The sequence below is a fragment of the Sarcophilus harrisii genome, chromosome 1, assembly GCF_902635505.1.
Source record: "Sarcophilus harrisii chromosome 1, mSarHar1.11, whole genome shotgun sequence".
NCBI classification, from domain to species: domain Eukaryota; kingdom Metazoa; phylum Chordata; class Mammalia; order Dasyuromorphia; family Dasyuridae; genus Sarcophilus; species Sarcophilus harrisii.
This window is the reverse complement of record NC_045426.1, coordinates 380,779,570-380,801,105: the sequence shown is the minus strand read 5'-3', so window position 1 is coordinate 380,801,105 and position 21,536 is coordinate 380,779,570. Positions and strand designations below refer to the sequence as shown.

Sequence of the window (21,536 nt, the reverse complement as noted above, 5' to 3'; positions counted from 1 at the left end):
TTCCAGTTGATCAGATTCTTTTTGGATCCTGGCTGTCTCCTAGTATGTTGGCCTTTCTTTTCAAATTACATGAGCCATCAATCAGTGAATAATCAATGAAGTGTCTTATATATATCAGGCACTGTGCTAAGTAGGCTTAAAAGTGAAATAATCTCTGCCCTCAAGTAGCTGACATTCTACTGTAGGAAGACAACATAGACATATAAAAGGGTAGAGTATATCTGTGATTTCATTGTTACAGAGAAATAGTAGGGGATGAAACTCCTCCCAATGCAAGTTAATACCTTCTTTGCACATTTGTTAAATGAAGAACACTATCTAGAGCCCTGAGAGGTTAGGTGACTTTTTGTTCCTGTTATGCAGCCCAGATGTTTTAAGGACAAGACTTAGATCTTAATGATTTTCAAGCCAGCTCTTTTTTTTTTTTTTTAAATGATTAAAGCAATGTGTTTATTAAACATATTAAGAGTGTACAGATTACTAGAATACTATCATCCCCACCACTTCTCCATATCTAGATTTTCGTTTTACTTCATCTTGATGCACTTATCTTCATCTACTAAAAGAGGGCCTTGGGCAAATTCTTTTTTTTTTTTTTCTTTTTTTTTTTTTTTTTTAATTTAATAGCCTTTTATTTACAGGTTATATGCATGGGTAACTTTACAGCATTAACAATTGCCAAACCTCTTGTTCCAATTTTTCACCTCTTACCCCCCACCCCCTCCCCTAGATGGCAGGATGACCAGTAGATGTTAAATACATTAAAATATAAATTAGATACACAATAAGTATACATGACCAAAACATTATTTTGCTGTATAAAAAGAATCAGACTCTGAAATATTGTACAATTAGCTTGTGAAGGAAATCAAAAATGCAGGTGGGCATAAATATAGGGATTGGGAATTCACTGTAATGGTTTTTAGTCATCTCCCAGAGTTCTTTTTCTGGGCATAGCTGGTTCAGTTCATTACTGCTCCATTGGAAATGATTTGGTTGATCTCGTTGCTGAGGATGGCCAGGTCCATCAGAACTGGTCATCATATAGTATTGTTGTTGAAGTATATAATTATCTCCTGATCTTGCTCATTTCACTCAGCATCAGTTCTTGTAAGTCTCTCCAGGCCTTTCTGAAATCATCCTGTTAGTCATTTCTTACAGAACAGTAATATTCCATAATATTCATATACCACAATTTATTCAGCCATTCTCCAACTGATGGACATCCATTCAGTTTCCAGTTTCTAGCCACTACAAAAAGGGCTGCCACAAACATTCGTGCACATACAGGTCCCTTTCCCTTCTTTATAATCTCCTTGGGATATAAGACCAGTAGTAACATTGCTGGATCAAAGGGTATGCACAGTTTGATAACTTTTTGAGCATAATTCCAAACTACTCTCCAAAATGGTAGGATTCGTTCGCAACTCCACCAACAATTCAAGCCAGCTCTTTACACACTGCACAACACTGCCTTTATCTACAAAGAAAGGCAGAGACAGAAGTTGGGGAAAGGGTGGAACTAGGAGTTTGCGGGATTAAGAAAGAAGGTGGCAAATGAATCTGGAAGAAAATGTAAAATTCTAAGACATAGAGGAGGAGACACACAATCTCTATAGGTCTCTTCTTCCTTATCTGTGAATTGAGATTGAACTAAAATGACTTTTAAATTAACAACTGTTTGAAAACTCAGAAATCCATAGTGTATATTGACCTGGATTCCCACCAAATTGGGGAAAGGAGATCCTCCAGTATTATTGATGATTTCCTAAAAAGAAAGGCCAAAGCCTGCCGTTTTATCTGAGAATTAAAGCTGTACTAAAATCAGATAGGTGACTTCCATTGTCTTTGTGTTATCTAATAGTATGGGTGGAGTCTTTGCTTAGTTGATGCTATTTAATATTTATCAATGGTAAAAGTACACTTCTGCTCTCTTTGGGAATACTTGGGAATTCCAGCCCAATTTTCCTTTAATTATTTCTTTATCTATTATTTAAGTGGAATCTAGATTAGAAAATGGGTCCTTGTACTTTTTCTAGAAAGCATATAGTTCCAAAGTTAGGTCATCATGTCTTACATAATCTTATGTGATCAAAAGACTTCCAGAGCTCAGAACAGTGAGACCCACTCACTGGCAATGTGAATACCTGGCAAACATTCCTACATTTTAAAAAAGTAAACTGCATGAGAAGTTGGGTTTCATCTCCTTCAGTTTTCTGTTCTGTAACTTGATCATGTTGGGCATGATATTGTGAATTTTCAGAACATTAGCCACAGCATATTGCTAATTTAAGTGTAGGGGGAAAAAAGTCAAATATGAATTGAAAAAAAATCATTTCTATGATGGAAAAACATTCCATCATATATAGCTTTGTAATTTGTTCATTTGTATATCTTTTTTAGGTTGTAGTTTGGGGTGAGTGCAATTCCATTGGAACTAATGAAGAGAGCCCCATCTGTGATATTGGGCCCTGCTCTTCAGTTCTGGCTACAGAGGATGCAGTCACTGCCATCAGCATCAGCCCTGTGCTTACTCTTACTGGAAGGTATGATTGCATTCTGAGATCTTACTTTAAAGGGGAAAACATTTTAATTCTCATTTATTCATTGTAAGGGCAGACTCTGAACGGAGGAGCAGCATTGCTTGCCTGCCTAGTATTGTTCCTCTTTTAACTCCCTTTGTGAAGACTCTTGGCCTTTCAGAGTTGACCCCCAGTTAGTTCAAATTAATTTAATTAGATAAATTAGGTTAATTAGATAAATAAGATATGTACTAGGTACTGCAGTGAATAAAGCATCAGGAAGTCAGGAGTCAGGAAGATTCATCTCCCTGAGTTCAAATCTGACCTCAGACACTTCCTAGCTATGTGATCCTGGGCAAGTTACTTGCTTGCCTCAGTTTTCTCATCTGTAAAATGGACAAGAGAGGGAAGTGGCAAACCACATTAATATCTCTGTCAAGAAAACCCCAAATGGGGTCATGAAGAATTGGTCATGACTGAAATAACAACAACAAAAAAGATAAGGGACTAAAATGTAGATTTGTAGTCTTTCTGTGACAAATGTTTTCAGCAAACAGACCTTGAATTAATTCATTACAGGCCTTTCCAGCAGAGGTAAAAATCAAATATAGGCATGTTTTCTTTTAGATATGATTGATTCCTTTACATCCTGATAAGAAAATGCTTGTAAATCGGTTGTACAATTTATTCCTGCTGTTGAGTTTTGATGCTCACTTTACATCTTAAGTTTAGGAAGTGACATTGATGATAGTAGAAGTAATTTTAATACTTGTTGCTTTTTTTTTTTTTTCTTTAAAGATATATTGTTGCATTAGGATTAGAGTGTGGAAGGATCGATTTGTATACATGGGAGAAGACTCTCCAGAAACCATTATCATCAGATTGGACCAAATGCATAGAAACAAATCAGAGGTATTTTCATGTCCCACTCCCCACAAATAATATTTGTTTCCTTTTAGAGTTGAACAAAAGTTAGTGTGTTTTTTGTAATAAACTATATCCAGCTTTTACTTGGAAAGACACATGTAGAGACCCAGGTGCAGAGAAATGGCGAAATTTTTCTTCTTTTTTCAAAAACATGATATATTCCATTCCCAAAATGTACTCTTTTCTCCCATCATTCAGACTATTGATAGATAGAAGTAGGATTTATCCTAGATACCAGAGCCTAGGAGAGAAGGAGAATGGGGGAAAATTTGGGGATATTTTTGCTTATCACACAAGGTCTCCTACCTTGTTTAAGTATGAGAATTCGTTTTTTCATGGCTTCTCTTATTACTTGGGGCCTTTTTCTTTTTACCTCTTTGGAGTGTAGGTTTAGTAGTAGGATATTTGGATTAAAAGGTCATAATTTTTTTTATCATAAATTGAATGGTGCATATTGAGGTGAAATCCAAATTTATTTTACTGTTATAGTTTTCAAGGATACATTTTTGTGTCATGACTTTTTTATCTTTATTGTAGCCAAGGTCATACGCTCGCTGTCAAAAAACTGTGTTGGAGGAATTATCCTGGAAGAGCTGGACATGATGACCCAGACAACAGTGAATGGTTACAGTTGGCAAGCTGTGGAGAGGATAATTGTGTCAAAATATTCAGTGTTAACAGATATACAATTTAAAATAGAAAATTCACATTAAGAATGTAAAAAACCTCAGTCACGCTCTGGAGTTTCATATTTTGAAATTTTTTATATTATTTTTAAAAGAGAATTGTTTTTGTAATATCTAGAAAAAAAGCCTTGATAATACAATCAATGCTATCTAAATATTTATTTGTAAATAAATAAATTTTCTTTGTCTTAATTTAATTTGAAGTTCATTTTTATAATTATGTTTGACACTTTTATTTAGGGGCTAATTATCCTATTTGTGGGTTATTCAGATCCACTTGTTCTTCCTTCATCCTGCCAGTTTCAAAATTTTTCATTTTAAACTTATTCTTTTTTCACTCCTCTCTTCTGTCACTTATTGAAATCTGACTCCCTTCTGATGATACTTCTTCTCTTGACACCCTTTCCACCTTCTTCACTTCAGGGGATATCACGAAGCTATGCTGGGTTGGTTCTATTACAGATTTATGTGATTTAGTCTTAACTGGGCCTTCATAGCAGTATTGCCATTATTTTCCTTCCTAGGCACCTTGCTCCTTTTTTTCATTTTCATTCTCATCTTCATTCTGTCTGTCTGAGTGTCTTTCTGGGTTCATTCTCTGGTGCTACAAAAATGTCCACATCTCTCCTTAATAAACCTCTTTGGATCCTACCATCTCTTCTGGCTGTCATCTCGCATCTCGTCTCGCATTTGTGACTAAATTCAAGGAAACTGTACACTTGCTGCCATTTCCTCACCTCAATTTTTTTTTTTTTTAATTTTCCCTGGCTACATGTAAAAACATTTTTTTTTTTTGGTCACACATATACATTCCTTTTTTTTTTTTTTAAACATGAATCATATTGGGAAAGAAAAATCAGAACAGGGAAAAACCACACATTCTCATCACTTCTAAAGCAGTATTGTTTCAGCTTCCTCAATCAACTGAAATTACTCTCTCTACAGTCACTTAATTGTTAAATCTAAGGACATAGTTGCAATCCTTGCAAAGGGTGATGATGTCAGTTACTTTTCTTCCTCCGGGTATTCTCTTTTCAGAATTTTATGACAACATTCTCTCCTGGTTATTCTCCTAGTTGTCTGACTGATCCTTCCCAATCTCTTTGGCTGTATCTTTGTCCAGGACATGTCCATTCACTCTGTTCATGGCCCTCTTCTCTTTTTCCTCCATGCTACCCTTGCGTGGTGATCTCATTCATTCTCATAAGTTTGATTATAATCTCTGCTGTGATTTCCAAAGCTCATGGCTAGTCCTAACCTGTCTTCTGAGTGTCAGTGTTGCATCACTTATTTTTTTTTTAATGATCATTCTTTTTTAATGTTTATTTAGTATATTCAAAACAAAAAAAATGTTTTTAACATTTGTTTTTACAGTTTTTGAATTCTGGGTTCTTTCTTCTTATCCCTACCCAAAATTAAGAAACCACATGTAAAGTTATACAAAACATTTCCATAAAAGTTAAGTTGTGAAAGAAAACTTAGATCTCCCACTCTAATGAAAATTACCCTCAAGAAAAGTTGAAAAAAAAAAAAAAGAATGCTTTAATCTGTATTCATATACAATCTGTTCTTTCTCTGGATATGAATAGCGTTTTTTCATTATAAGTCCTTTAGAGTAGTTGTGAATAATTGTAAATTACTTCAAGTCATTTACAGCTGGTCTTTCCAGAATATTTGCATCATCTTTTGAAAATCTCAAACTGCATATCCCATAAGATCTCAAATTCAGAACCAAAGTCATCTTTTAATCCATATGCACTCTTCTTCTATACCCAGGCTTAAAACTCTGTTGTCATCTCCAATTTCTGTGTGTCTTAAGTTTATGTATCCTGTTACTAAATCTTGTTTCTTTCTTCACTATATTTCTCCACTGTGTCCCCCATTCCCACCCATGTAACTTACCACCCTATTTCAGACTCTGGAATATTGCAACAGCTTTCTAATTGGTCTCTGTGTCAGTTCTCTTAAAAGTGATTTTCCACAGGTCTGTCTAGATCACTTCCTTACTCAATAAATTCCAGAGACTCTATTACTGCCAAAACCAAATATAAATTTCTCCTGCATTTAAAGCTATTCATGTCCTACCCCATTCCTACTTTTCTGGGTTTCTTTATATACCTTACTCTCCTCCATGCACTCTACATATATCTGATCTTGCTATGTCTTGCAAATGACACTTTTTCCACATGATTTTTTAGTATTTAACAGCTGTCATGTTGATTTTTAGATTTTTTTTCCTTCTCATAATAACTTCTCCATTCTTTTAGTCATTCCTCATATAATATGATCTTAGATGCCTTAATCTCAGCTCATTTTGCAGATGAGGAAACTAAGACAAACAAAGTTAATTAAATGACTTGTCCAGCATCACTCAGGTAGTGATGAGGTCAAATTTGAACTCAAACTTTTGTCTTCCTAATTGTTGACCCTGGGACTCTGCACCATGGCACCACATACCTGTGATTGGGAGTGTCTGTTCTGAGCACCTGAAGACTGTCTAGCTGGATGATGAGTGGGAACAATTTATTCCAAAGGCCACCAGAATGATGGAAGACTGGCTTAGAGCTTGGTCAACATTGAAGACCCCAAAGACCATCACTAATCCTGACTTTTGTCCTGGCACTGGATTCTGGTGACTGAAAGAGAGGGTGAGGCTGATAGCTTTGTGCAACTCTGTCAAAAACACAACACCCACCAGTCAAGACATCATTCTGTGTTGTCATCGGTCCTCCAAAAACGAAGGACAAACGATGAGAAAAATTGGAAGTTTTCTTAATTGTAAGCTTCAATTTATATGACAGGATGATATTCTGTCTCTTAACAAGAGATGATAAGATGTTTTGATGAATACAAGTTGAATAATAACCAAAATGAAGATGTTAGGTAATAGTCTTAATAAATCTGGGTTATATCAGTAAGTTTGCCAAGTCTGTGATCTCAGAAGCATACTTTCCCTACAGACCATAGGGACCTGAAATTTCTTTGTATGTTTCATGATGAATGTGGATTCAGAGTGAGCTGGGTTATTTGGATTTGATCTAATCTCAATTTCTTCTCGTCTACCTTCAAAGGTTGGTATTATGCCGTATTCATTCCACTATTATTCAATAATATTGAATATATTCCAACATAGACTCAGAGTGGAATACAGATTGCTAAGATTTTCTCAAAGCAAACAGCCTCTTGGAAGATTGGAGTCTAACATATAATCGGTTAATGAATGCCATGACATCAGATTTCCAGCTTGATTTATTTTTACACACCTTAAATTGTCTCAAAATAGTTTGTTGGGTTATTATCCATTTTAGTTAATGAGGACTTAATGTCTATCTATCTATCTTTCATAACTCACATCTGATTAATATCCTTAGAGTAAATTTAAAGAAAGTTTTCCTAAAGAGGAAAAATAATAGTATATGAATTATAGAATTTTGATTTTTTTAAAAAAATTCATATGTCCAAGAATGTTGTTTCTTTTTCAGTTGTATCTGCCTTTGTGACCCTATTTGGGGTTTTCTTAGCAAAAATATTGGAATGGTTCACTATTCTAACTCATTTCATAGATGATGAAACTGAGACAAGCACAGGTAAATGACTTGCCCAAGGTCGTATAGCTAGTGAGTGTCTGAATCTGGATTTGAAGTTATGAAAATGTGTCTTCCTGTGGCTATCTTCAGCAATGAGAGGATCCAATTCAGTTCCAATTGATCAGTGATGAATAGAACCAGCTACACCCAGCGAAAGAACACTGGGAAATGAGTGTGGACTGCTTGCATTTTTGTTTTTCTTACCTTTCTAAATCCGATTTTTCTTGTGCAACAAGAGAACGGTATAAATACGTACACATGTATCATATTTAAGATATACTTTAACATGTTTAACATGTATGAGACTGCCTGCCATCTAGGGGAAGGGATGGAGGGCAGGAAGGGAAAAGTTGGAACAGAAGTGTTTGCAAGGATCAATGTTGAAAAATTACCCATGCATATGTTCTGTCAATAAAAAGCTATAATAAAAAAAGAAAAGCAAAGAAAATATATCTTCCTGACTTGAGGCTCCAAGTCAGTGCTCTGCCAATCAAGCTGCCCTTTCCAGAAGGAGGCATGCATTTTTGAGTATGGCCAGTGTGTGAATTTGTTTTGTCTCAGTTTCCACCATCTGTAAAATGCATATAATAATAGTACCTACCTCCCAGGGTTGTTAAGAGGATCAAATGAGATAGTAATTGTAAAATGCTTAGCACTATGCCTGACACTATGCCTCTACTCCAGATGTTCATATGGACTATTTGTGCCCGACTTCTGGTAGAGCCTTTCAAGATCTCATTGGTCTGATCAGCTATAGTTGGACACTCTGCATCTTGACCCCACAATAATGATGCTATTTTGGTCTTTAAGCATGAAAAATAATCAACTACTAGGTCTGTCCGCAAAAACAAAACAAAACAAAACAAAGAAAAAAGAAAAGGATCCAAAGCATTTATAACAACTCTTTATGTTATATATAATTATATGTAACAACAAACCTCAAATTGGAAACTAGGGGGATATGCTCTTAAAAGATCAGTAAACAAATGTGGTATATGCATGTAATGGAATATTATTGAAAAGGACAATTTCAGAGGAAAATGGAAAGACCTCTGAATTGATGTGGACTGAGCAGAAGGAGACCAATGATAGTGTTATAGAGAAAAAACGACTTCAACAGACTATAGAATTTGATCAGTGCACCATTACCATCATTACTTCACAGAGAGCTGATGAACTTAAATGCAAAACATTTGTGGACAGTGTGGATTGACTAAAGTAGGAATTTGTTTTGTCAGACTCTGTAGCTGCATGTTGAGAACTTTATTTTTCAGGTTTGTTTGTTTTTTTAAATTCACTTAATGGGCAGGTTATAGTGGGAACATTAGATTAATTTTTTAAATATCTTTTAGAAAGAGCCATACTTGGAAAACTACACAGGAAGAACTAAAAAATTGTTCATTTTCCTTCTGTTTGCCTTAATTTTCTCATTTGTAAAATAAATACAGTTCCCACCTTAAAGTATTGTTGTGAGGATCAAATGAGATAATAATTGTAAAGTGTTTAGCATTACACCTGGCATATAGTAAATAAATATTAGGTGTTATTAATAATTTTGATCAGACCAAGATAATTCTGAAGGACTTATGATGAAAAATGCTAATCACCTCCAGACAAAGAACAGATGGATGCAGATTGAAACCTACTGTTTAAATTTCTTTTATTGTTCTTGTTTTTTGGTCTGTTTTCTTTTACAACATAACTGATATTTTTTTATGCCTGTATATATATATAACATGTCAAATTGCCTGCCTTTTCAATGAAGGGAGAAGAGAGAGGTCTCCAGTGATATCATATATTGACTCTTTCTTCTTTTGATCAAATACAAATCATTTACTCTGAGTTTCCGTGCCATTGCACAAATGACTATTCCTACATTTTTTCCTTGTCCCCCAAGTACCATTATCTTACTCCTCCCTCTTCATTTTGACAATGCATTTATTGTTTGTGCTCATCCTAATGATATTGCTGTACCACCCTTATCCCCACACCCACTATGAATGTTTCATGGATCTAGGTAAACTTTCTATGTGAACATTACTCCCTATGAGTTTTTTGTTTTGTTTTTTTTTGAGGGAGGCCCATCAAATTATCTAATTAGCTTAAAAAAAAAAAAAAAAAACCAAACTAATAGTCAACAACATTCCCAAGACTTTTAACAAATGGGTGGATAGGATAGGGAGGATCATTTAATGAGGACTTATACATTACATAGACTTTGAGGGAAGAATTTCACTTAACATTTGTTAGTAAAAATTGCTTTTGCAAATTGAGAATATAGTTTTAAGACACAATCATACCAATGTTCCTATAAATAAGATGAATAAATTATTACTTTACTTGACACAAGATCACTTAAGTACCAAGGAGAAATGATGCAACTTTTAGCATGGTGTTAGAGGGAAAGGAGTGATATAATCCCTGTTCTGGCTATTCAAAAAAGAAAGTGGCAGATAAATGGTGAGAGAGAGAATATTTGAGAAATAATAAGACAACCAGTTTGATTAGATCACAATATATGTGTGAAGAATAAGTGTAATAAGCCTGGAAAGACTAAGTGGATCCAGGTTGTCCATTTCAATTGAGTGGTAAGGTCAAAGGATTGAATGCTTGAAGCAAATGGTTGAGAATTGAGAGGGGTAAGAAGGTGGAGGGCAGCTAGGTGGCTAAGTGGGTAAAGTGCCAGGTCTGGAGTCGGGAAGCCAAATAAGGTTCAGACACTAGCTGTGTAACCTGGGCAAGTCACTTTGTTTCAGTTTTCTCATCTGTAAAACGAGTTGAGGAAGGAAATGACAAACTACTCTGTTATCTTTGCCAAGAAAACCCCAAATGGGGCCATGAAGAGACTTAGGTATTAACTGTACAACAAAGAGGATGTGGAGACAATCGTTGTAGATACCATTTTCTAGGAGCGTGGCCATGAAAAGTGAATATTCTCAAGACTAACCCCTCTACCTGTTCTCATACCTATTTTTTTCGAACTCTTCTTCCTTTCCATCTCAGATCTCCCTTTCTATAGGGTTCTTCCCTGATAATAATTAACATTTAAGTAGCAACAACTGTGTGCCAAGTATTGTGTTTTACAATTATTATCTCCTTTAACTCTTAAACAACTCAGGGAGGTAGGTGCTATTACTATCTCCATTTTACAGGTAAGAATGAGATGAACAGCTAAGTGACTTGCCTAGAGTCACATAGCTATAAAGTACCTGAGGTCAGATTCAAACTCAATCTAATTGTTCCTTTTACAATAGGCAAATATACCCAGGTATCCTCCATAATTAGTAACTTTCACTTGATCTTCCCATCTTTTCAAAGTATCTTCCTAGATCTCTCCTTCCTTTCACTCTCTAGTTCCTATGAAGTTTTCTATTCTCACTTCCTCTATTTTCTTCATTATCCATTCATTTTGTAGCCCTTTGCAATCTGTTCTTAGTCACCTCCACTCAACTGAAATAGATATTTTTAACATCTTTTAAAAAAAAAGTTTTGAGTTCCAAATTATATTTGTTCCTCCATCTTTACCTTCCCCTCTCACTATGATTGAAAGCAATCAAATATAGGCTATATATGTGCAAGGATGTAAAACATTTCCATATTAGAGCTCTTTCTCTGGAGGCAGTTGCTTTATCATTAGTCCTTTGGGATTGTCTTGAATCATGGTATTACTGAGAATAGTGAGGTCATTCACAAGTCTTCATGAAACAATATTGTTGTGCCCAACATTCTCCTGGTTCTATTCACTTCAGTGTGCATCAGTTCATTTAAGTTTTCCCGGGTTTCTGAAATCATCCTTTTATATTCCATTATAATCACATATCACAGTTTGTTAAGTTATTCCTCAATTGATCAATATCTCTTCAATCTCCAATTCTTAAACACCACAAAAAAGAGCTACTATAAATATTTTTGTACAAATAGTCCTTTCCCTTTTTTTGATCTTTTTTTGGAATGACATAGATGGATCAAAGGGTATGCATAGTTTTATAGGCCTTTTATAGTTTCAAATTGCTCTCCAGAATAATTAGATCAGTTCACAATTGCATATACAGTGCATCAATGTCCCAGTTCTCCATTATCTCTTCCAATATCCATCAGTTTCCTTTTTAAATTTTATTAATCAAGCTGATAGGTGTGAGTCAGTACCTCAGAGTTGCTTTAATGTGAATTTCTCTAATCAATGGTGATTTAGAACACCTTTTCATATAATTTTAAATAGCTTTGATTTCTTTGAAAACTTTCTGTTCATGTCCTTTGACCATTTATCAATTGGGGAATGACTGGTTGTTTTTGTTTGTTTATTTGTTTTGTTTTGTTTTGTTTTCTATATATTTGAGAAATTAGCCCTTAATCAGAGATTCTTATAATAAAAAATTTTCCCCTCCTTTTCTGCTTCCTTATAATTTTGCTTGCATGGTTTTGTTTGTGTAAATACTTTTATTTCCTTAAGTACTTAAAATACTTTTAAATTGTATATAATCAAAATAAACTATTTTACATTTTGTTAGGCTCTCTCTCTCATTTGGTCATAATTCTTTCCTTATCCTTAGATCTGACACATAAATGGAATGAGTATACTTAAGCTTTGTTTTGGAGATTTTTCCTAAAGTTATTACAGTTTGAGGAAAATAAACCAAACAGACAGAGAAAAAAGCCTGCTTTCATTTCCCAATCAAAGTCCATATAAGTGTAGAGACCACCTTTTCGTGGCTGGTATTTTGGGTCATGAATAATATAGACAGTTGTCAAAAGTACATTTCCAACTCTCATCCTTATCCTGAGCCTGTAATCTCAGATTGTTAACTTTGGTTGCACATTTCTCCCTAGGTATTCCACAGACACCTCAAATTAAACATGTCTAAAATAAAACTCATTACTGTATCCTCAAAACCTTCCCTTTCTCTAACTTTCCTATTTCCATCAATGATATGACTATTCTTCTAGTCTTCCAGGCTTATTGCCTAAGAATCCCAGTCTCTTTTACCCAACACAGCCAATCAGCTACCAAGACCTCCATAATATTTCTTGTATCCACCTTCTTATCTCTTTTTTTTTAAAAAGTCACCATCTTGGTTTAACGACTCTTTCCCTCTCACCTGTATCATTGCAATAGCCTCCTAATGGGTCTTCCCATTGACATAGCAAGTCTCTTCCCTCACTAGTCCATCTTTCACATAGTTGCCAGTCTGATAGTTATAAAATGCAAGTCTCAACAAGAAGCTTTGGAACATATCCAGAAATTTCTTCTAGGAAAATATCCTGTAAGATAAAAAATACAAACATCTTTGGTTTTTAAAGTCTTTTATAATCTGGCTTCAAAATATCTTTCCAGGCTGATTTCACATTACCTTCGCCACCCCTCTATATTGTAACCAGACTGACTCTACTTGGTCTTTCTTCTACGTGGGATTCTATGTCCTTGCTCGACATTGGCCTAGAATGTCCTCTCTTCATCTCTAGCTTCTTTTAAAAGACAGCTTGGGTGGCTAGGAGAGAAAGGCTTTTTTGATATCCCTAATTATTAAATTTATTATTATATATTTCCTGTGTGCATATCTGTGTTGCTTTTTTCTCCAGTAAGATAGAAAATTTTTGAAGACTGTTTTGTTTTATTTTTTCTGGTATCGTCAGTACCTGACATCTAGTAGATACTCAATAGATGACATGTGATGTTAGGGGAGAAATTTGGACTGAGAGGTTGTATTTATGGCACTAGTTGATAGGATTAAGAGAGTATTGGGACCTGGTCATATGTTTATTATAACACTAATAACATATTATATATTGTTTTAATTGGTAAAACATTTTCCTCACAAGTGAAGGCAGCCCACATCAGATTGGGCAGATTGTGTTTTCCTTAAATTTACAAGATAATTGTCATTTAAATCCATTATCCAAAGGCAGGGTGCAATATTTGAGATGACCATTAGGTGGTAATGTGCTCAAGTTACTGGCCAGGTGGTCTTAATCAGAGTTGTTTTGGATGTTCAGTCCTGTAAGGCTGTGATCCTGTGTGGGGTTTTCTTGGCAAAGATATTGAGTGGTTTGCCATTTCCTTCTACAGATCGTTTTACTGATGAGGAGGCTGAGGCAAACAGTGACTCACCCAGGGTCGCACAACTAAGAAGAGTCTGAGGTGAGATTTGAACTCAGGAAGATTAGCATCCCTCTGACTTCAGGCCCAACACTCTAATCACTGCACCACATAGTCGCTCTTATGTAATATTCCCATTGACCACCACAGGACTGTTGGCCCACAAATACTAAAAAATACATCATTCTTCCCATCATTGCTGGATTTCTTGAGGAGACAAGAATTGAATTTTAATTTAAATTAGGTAAGTTAAAATGAAATATTCAAAATTATTCAAATAAAAGTCTATGACTTTCCCTTTGCCCATATCTGATTCTTACCTTATGGACCAATGACCTCTATTTACTATGAGGGTGCATTCATTCAATTCACTATGATTGAAAATTTTATTGAACAACAAAAATGCAAGGAAGATTATTAAATAGTTCTCAGATGGAGTGTCTCTCCCTCCAAACACATGTTCCAAACCTCCTCCTACCTTTATTTTTGCATTTAATTTTTAATTGGTTTATCTTATTTTATTTACATTTAAAAAACTTGTTTATTTTTTGGAGGCAATTGGGGTTAAGTGACTTGCCCAGGGTCATTAGCTAGGAAGTGTTAAATTTCCAAGACCACATTTGAAGTCCTCTTAACTTCAGGTCTGGTGCTCTATCCACTGTGCCACCTAACTGCCCCTGCATTTTTTTTGAGATTAGACTACTTCATTCTTTGAGATTGGGACAAAAGAGGAAAGGGAAAGTAAAGATGTAGAGAGCTTCTGAGATGTAGAATAAGAGAGGCAAGGGAATTTATAACATATGGTCTTAATCTCAGTAAGGCAGAAAGCAAGATCTTTTCCCAAGGGGTTAGAGAAAGTATTGTGAGTTTCAGAGGAGAGGAAAAGTGTTGTAATCCCACTGTGTTAAGAATTAGAGATGAATTGCTATAACTTGTTAGTACTAGAGTTATTCCAGAAATTTGATCAAGTATAAGTTATTCTAGATAAACTAGAATGTGTCTCAGCCTCAGCCTTGGGTCTACTTTATATCCCCTTTGTTCAGAGGAGTTTTTTGCAAACTTCAAAGGGGATGAAAGATGCTGAATTGCCCATCTTCTCATTGATGTCCTAGCAGCATTCTTAGTTAAGCTGAGAACAGTATCTACATTGGGAACTGAGACTAAATGGGATTCATGGCTCCCCAAAGAAACCAGCAAAGAAACTACATCTGAGAACTTCTTGAGTATCCCACAAATTGAAGAAAAAGACTTCCAGCAATTAGGAACCATGAGTTGTCCCTATGTCACATGTGCTAGTTATGCTTGAACTCTATTTACTTTCAGGAAAGTGTGTTACCCGGCTAGTAGAGGAGCATATGTTTTGTAAAAAACTACTCTTTACCATCTTAGTAAATACCTTTTTCTAAAATCTATTTAAGATTTTCTGACTAAATTAACTTTCAACTGACCAACTTAGGGGAAAATATACTGGTGGGAGGTTGAGCCAATGGCATTGAAGAATCCCCTCCAATTCCTCAGGGGGGATTTTCAGTACCTGAGTAAAAAATCTAACCTTGCTCTAAGAGTTAAGGCTCATCTGTGAGCATGGGAGTGGGATAAGGGTCATCACTGAATATATAGATTATAAGGACAAATATGGTAGGAAGACATGAAAGGAGAGGCTACTGAGTGATGGTCATAGAAAGAAGAAGTGGTAAAGAGGACCTCAGAGTGTGCTGACTTGTCAGATTTGTTCTGAATTATAGGATTAGAAGAACAATGGGTAGGAATTTGCTCAACAAGGGTCAGGGAAATATACAGTATGGACAAGCTTGAAGATTAAATTATCCCTAAATTCTAATGAACATGTTAGTATAAAGGAGGACTCAGCCAATGGTGTCTTCCAAAAGGATTCATTTCTTTGAACTGATTTAGGAGATCTCAGAAGCAACCTTAAAAATCCGACTAACTAGAGGGTGAATGATTTGCTTCAGATTCAAAATTATGTCTTCTGATTATAGGTTCTGGGCTTTCTCCCCTACATCAATCACTAGGAAGAGGATTAGAGAGCAGAGGGACTGTGAGTAATTTAAATAGGGGAGGAGTTAACAGGAGAGATGGACAAAGAAATAGGATCTTGTGGACAAACTTCACTAACTTTACAATTTTGTCAAAGGTCAGCCCTGTTTGTATTCAACAGCAAAGACAAATAAAAGTCATGCTTAAGAGATTTTTGGTCTTGAAAGCTGAGCCACATGACAGGTATAGGTCAACTTCACTAGATGCAGGCTGTTCTTAGGAATTCTCTTTTTAAAATTTTTATTATTATTTATTGCTTTTTATTTACAAGATATATGCATGGGTGATTTTTCAGCATTGACCCTTGCAAAACCTTCTTTTCCAATTTTTGCCCTCCTCCCCCAACCCCTCCCCCACATGGCAATTAGATCCATACATGTTAAATATGTTAAAGGATATGTTAAATACAATATACGTATACATATCCATGCAGTTATTTTGCTGCACAAGAAAAATTGGACTTAGACATAAGGTAAAAATAACCTGAGAAGGAAATAAAAAATGCAAGTGGACAAAAACAGAGGGAATGGAAATGCTATGTTGTGGTTCATACACATTTCCCATAGTTCTTTCGTTGGGTGTAGCTGATTCTCTTCATTATTGAACTGTTCTTAGGAGTTCTGATTCAATCAAAGTCTCTGTTGGCTGCAAGGAGAAAGTAAGTACTCAGTGGATTCTAGTCTCTCTTAATACTTTTAGTTCCTCAACCTCAGAACTCAATAGATTATTAGGCATTGATAAATAATATCAATTAAGCAACAAATATATTTAAAATACATTTTATTAATATATTTTGGTTTTTTCCATTATATTTCTCCCTAATATTTTTCCTCCTCTTCCTTCCTCCTTCCTTCCTTTCTGCATCTTATATAAAATGATATTTTTAGACAAAAAAAGAAAAAATGAGCATAACTGATCAACATATCAGAAAGAGTTTGAAGATGCAGAGCACTTGTGGCCCTCCCACCTCTGCAAAAGGGATAGCTCTCTCCTTTCCTGCAATGATTATTCTTTATAATTTTGAAAAATTCACTTGATTTTTGTGTGTGTGTGTGTGTGTGTATATGGCTGTTTTTTCATTTGTGTATATGTGTATTGTTTTCTCAGATCTGCTTGGCATCAGGTCATATAGCTTTTCCCATAACTCTCTGTAATCATCATATTCATTATTTCTTATAGCATAATAATATTCCATTACATTCATGTATCACAATGTGTTTAGTCATTTCCAACTAATGACTATATTTAATGAGTATTCTTTGTTATCACACACACAAAAATGCTGCTATAAATATTTTGGGGTACATGGGGATTTCTTCTTGTCAATGACATCCTTGGAATATCTGGGTCAAAAGATTTGGACTTTTTAGTTACTTTATTTTGTTTTTTTCAGTTTACTTGTAGCACTTTTATTTTTCCTTACACAGTAACTGTGTTTCCTTACACAGGGAGCATTACAATTCTCAACTCTTACAATGACTTAAAAATTTTGGTATTCTACTGTCATGTGAGAATATTAAAGTGATGTACAAAAATCTTACGCAAATTAACTAGATGCACAAATTTACAATTTATTTACAAGCTTTTTTTGCAACTCAAAGTTGAGTAACTTAGCCCCATGGCATTGGGAGAAACAGTGGGTTAAGAAAAAATAACTGAGCCCTAAGACTTGGATTCAATATATATATTACTGCTTAGGAGGGTGGCAAGATATAATATACATTTAACAAACTCTTGCAAGCCTTAGGAGAAAAATTCTGCAAGTCATCTCTTTTAGATGCTGGAAATCTGAACGTTAGATACCCTGTACGGATCTGATGTTTTATAGAATTTAACTGTACAGCTGTTGAGTATCAAACTAGTCAAATACTATATTGCCATATTATCTGGTCAATTTTTTATAGAAGTTAAACTACTCACCTTCCAGCATTTCCAGGGTACTTCTCTCTCAAGGCACAGTTATGGTTATGACCAAAGCAGTCAAAATGAAGTGACTTATATCAGAGCTTAGATCAAGGCTATGTACAACGTTTGCTGTTTTAATTAATTTAATTAATTATTTAGTTAATAGTTAATTTAGTAGCATAATTCTGAATTATAAAGTGACAAAATTGAACACAGTCAATCATTTCTTTTGCTTATAATTCAATATCCAAGAAAGCTGATTTCTGATCACTGATTTGGATTTCTACATGCCTGATATTTAGAAATAGTTCATAAAAATTAATTTCTCTTCCACCTCCATCCTCCAATTGAAAAAAATAGACCAACTGATATCAAATATGCATAGTCAAAAACAAATTTCCAAAATACCGGCCCAAGATATCTATTTGATTCAATCCACCCATGTATTTATCTTCAGATTTTATGAATAAGCTACCTTTCTTCCCATTATATACCTCAACAACGATTACTGTATGAGGATGTATTCTGATGGTGGATTTCTTCGACAAAGAGAAGATCTAGCTCAGTTTCAATTGATCAAGGATGGACAGAAGCAGCTACACCCAAAGAAAGAACATTAGGAAATGAGTGTAAACTGTTTGCATTTTTGTTTTTCTTCCCAGGTTATTTTTACTTTCTGAATCCAATTCTCCCTGAGCAACAAGAAAACTGTTCGGTTCTGCACACATATATTGTATCTAGGATATACTATAACATATTTAACATGTATAGGACTGCTTGCCATCTGGAGGAGGGGAAAAATCAGAACAGAAGTGAGTGCAAGGGATAATGTTGTAAAAAATTACCCTGGCATGGGTTCTGGCAATAAAAAGTTATTTAAAAAAAAATAAAAGCTACCTTTCTCCTATAAATAGAGCTGACACGAGTTTAGGCACCAGGAGCTGATTTCCATTATTTCTATTAATAAAAACCATTATTCAAATAATACTTTAATGTCTTTTGAAGCACTTTATATCCATGATTTAATGTGCCCAATCCCAAATTTACCCGTGCACAAGTCACACAAAACAGGTCCCAGCATAAGAACCTTTCCCTCACCTGCGGAAACAGTACCGGTACTCAGAAAAGGCTTCGCTGCCTTTAGGCCCTCCCAGAGTAACCGAGAAGTACTTTAATAATGCCCTTATCCCTTTAGGGAGTGGGGGGACTAGAGCCACCCTTCTTTCGGAACTTTGAGCAATCGCCACAGAGAAGACAGGAGCCCGGGTTCTCTGCCAATAGGAAGGGGAGTTTGTCTCTGTGAGCCGGGCTTAGGACTCCAGCCCTTCGCTTGCACGCCGCGTCCCTCTTTGGGGCGGTGCTCGGTAACTTTAGACCTAGTTTGCCAACTCCCTTGTTTCCCAATATCTTTTTCCGTTTGTTGGGAAGGACGCTTTTACTCAACCCGCGGCACCCACCCCTTTCATAAACACAGGCCAACCTCGGAGAGCCTTAAAAAGACAGCGCTCTCTAGACTCACCGCTCTGCCTCCTGGTTGCGGCCTCCTCTCCATCTTTCCCTTCCAGCTGTCAACAGCTGTCTGCAGCCTCAGGGAGTCCGCTGCTTAAAAACAGCAACAAATCCCCCCGCTCCTCTCTGGAGAAAAAGAAATTTAACGGATTATTCGGGAAAAACATGATCCGGGAAAACTTCCCGAGTCTGAGTTAGAGTGGATTTCTGAGTAGTTGAGGAAGAAAGAAAAATGTAGAAAAGCCAGTTGAGTAAGCTTTTGCATTTCGTAGGGAAAGGACAAAGGCAAGAAGATGAATGGCAGATGGTCTTTTCTCTCACACGCTTGATGACTAGTCCCTTTTCCTTTTCTCATAGGATTCTCCACCAAGAAACCTAAATCTTCATATAAAGCTTGCCATTCCTCAGGAGACATGAAAGAGAAAGCAGTTTGTGCAAAGTAAGGACTAATAAGTCCTGATTTTCTCACAAGGGGAGGAGTCAGATGGACCTGCTGACTTAGCTAGTGAATGCACTTCCTGCTGGGCAGCCCTTCTTGTTAACTTTATTTTATAAAAATTTAAGTGACAGTCTCTCCCTCTGCCTAGAAAGTCAGGCCCTTTTCTATGGCTGGAAGAAGGCTCCAGCCGCAGCCGCAGCAGCGATGGGACAAACTGCTCACCTTCCAGCATTTCCAGACTACTTCTCTCTCAAGGCACAGTTATGGTTATGACCAAGGCAGCATGAAAGCACTGATAGAGGGTGAATTCGGCAGATTGAGAGGTAACTAACGCTGACCCAAGGGAATCTGGGGGCGGGGGCTTGGGGAGAGGAGGTGAAGAGAAAGCTGTGGAGAAGCTGATAGACCGGGGTTTATGAATTTAAATCTTAAAATGAAATGCTCTATTTAATGCTTTCAAATTATGATCTTGACTAGTAAGTGATATTTGAAGTTAGAGGAACTGAGTTTGAATTCATTCTCTGCTTTTTATTTTGAGCAAGTCTCTCAGACACAGTTTTCTCATCATAAAATGAGAAGTTTGGGCTATATTCTCTTTAAGATCTTAGGAATCTATTAGTGATGATTTTTGCAAGGAGCCTTGAAAACCCCTCATTTCATGGAAATAATCTGTTCTTTTTGAAAAACCTGTCACTGGGAGAAAAATTTCCAAGTCTTGTAATAAATATACATAGTCACACAAAAAAATTTTTTTTTCTTCACTGAATATTTCAGAAAATACATAGATAACTCTCAATCAGTTTCCTGAATCTGTCACCTCTCTGTGGGGAAGAGAATAAAATGGGAAGGTAGTTGTATAATGCTCATGCCGTATCAAAGCCAAAGCTATCTTGTCAATGCCTTGTTTTTGTTCTGCTAACCAAAGTACATCAGTGACTCTTTGTACCTGTAGTTCTTTGGAAAGGTCATAGAGATCTGCTCAGGCTAGTAAATCTACATTTTCATGACACAGAATTGAGGCACACTACACTAAATCAGACTTACACTATTCTGGCACAATGAGGGTTTACATCATGTTTCAACCTATACTATTGTAAGCTTTTGCTTTTTACTGAACAACATAAGCCTCCAAGACAGAACTTTCTGGTTTGATTAAGTAGTAAAGTGCAAAAAATGTCTATATCAGCAATTATAAGCTTGGTCTAGTTAACTTAGGTGGCTCTAATGAGGCTGATTAATTTCCCACAGAAAATCTCTATATAGTTTTAGTCACTACCAAGCCATTTCACAAGCTCTCAGAGGATTAGGAGAGAATATGCTAAACTTCTGTATGAACATATTGGAAAAGCAACCCCAGATTATAGGATCCTTATTAGTAGCTATCAAGAGAAGGAAAATGAATGTCAGGTGACTAAATGGCTCTGAAATCTTGGCTAATCTTTCCCAGACTTATGTGACTCCTGTCATCTTAAAGTTTTTTGAGCCTTAATTTCTCATTTGTTAAAAAAAAAATGAATATTTTCTAGTTAGCTAATCCAGTGTGAAAGTTTAGAGAAATGATTAGTGAAATCTGAGTTCTAAGTCCAAATTGGCACTATGCCTAATTGAAACTAGTTAAGGATAGAAGCTCAAGACTTCTGCCTCACCCATTACTTTTGACCTTTCAAGATGAAGTGTTCTCTGTGATATACTAAAATGGAATTCAAAATTAGTTCTTAGCTAGGGATTTATACCACAATTATACTAAGTTGTTGGGAATAGGACAGCTTCTTGTCTAGGCCAAGAATGGCCCTATTACAGCCTCCTGAA

General features: G+C 35.8%; 2 protein-coding genes and 1 long non-coding RNA gene across 3 annotated transcripts in view; 2 read left to right on the top strand and 1 right to left on the bottom strand.

Moving 5' to 3' along the window:
• The window catches only part of ELP2 (elongator acetyltransferase complex subunit 2), a 50,678-nt gene extending 46,346 nt beyond the window's left edge, over positions 1 to 4,332 (top strand). The window contains exons 20-22 of the mRNA XM_031946057.1: positions 2,404 to 2,546; positions 3,321 to 3,434; positions 3,987 to 4,332. Of these exons, the coding sequence (XP_031801917.1) occupies positions 2,404 to 2,546; positions 3,321 to 3,434; positions 3,987 to 4,143 (414 nt within the window). The 3' untranslated portion in view covers positions 4,144 to 4,332. The remainder of the gene's footprint in view (positions 1 to 2,403; positions 2,547 to 3,320; positions 3,435 to 3,986) is intronic.
• LOC111719573 lies at positions 3,299 to 19,701 on the bottom strand. Its single transcript, XR_004230871.1, has 4 exons — positions 19,610 to 19,701; positions 19,299 to 19,414; positions 12,819 to 12,981; positions 3,299 to 4,088 (listed from the first exon to the last, which is right to left on the bottom strand). It is a non-coding gene; the product is annotated as an uncharacterized LOC111719573 (long non-coding RNA).
• Positions 19,702 to 19,748: 47 nt separating this feature from the next.
• Positions 19,749 to 21,536, top strand: part of MOCOS (molybdenum cofactor sulfurase) — a 101,311-nt gene continuing 99,523 nt past the window's right edge. The window contains exon 1 of the mRNA XM_031946056.1: positions 19,749 to 20,050. Coding sequence (XP_031801916.1) covers positions 19,894 to 20,050 — 157 coding nt within the window. The 5' untranslated portion in view covers positions 19,749 to 19,893. The remainder of the gene's footprint in view (positions 20,051 to 21,536) is intronic.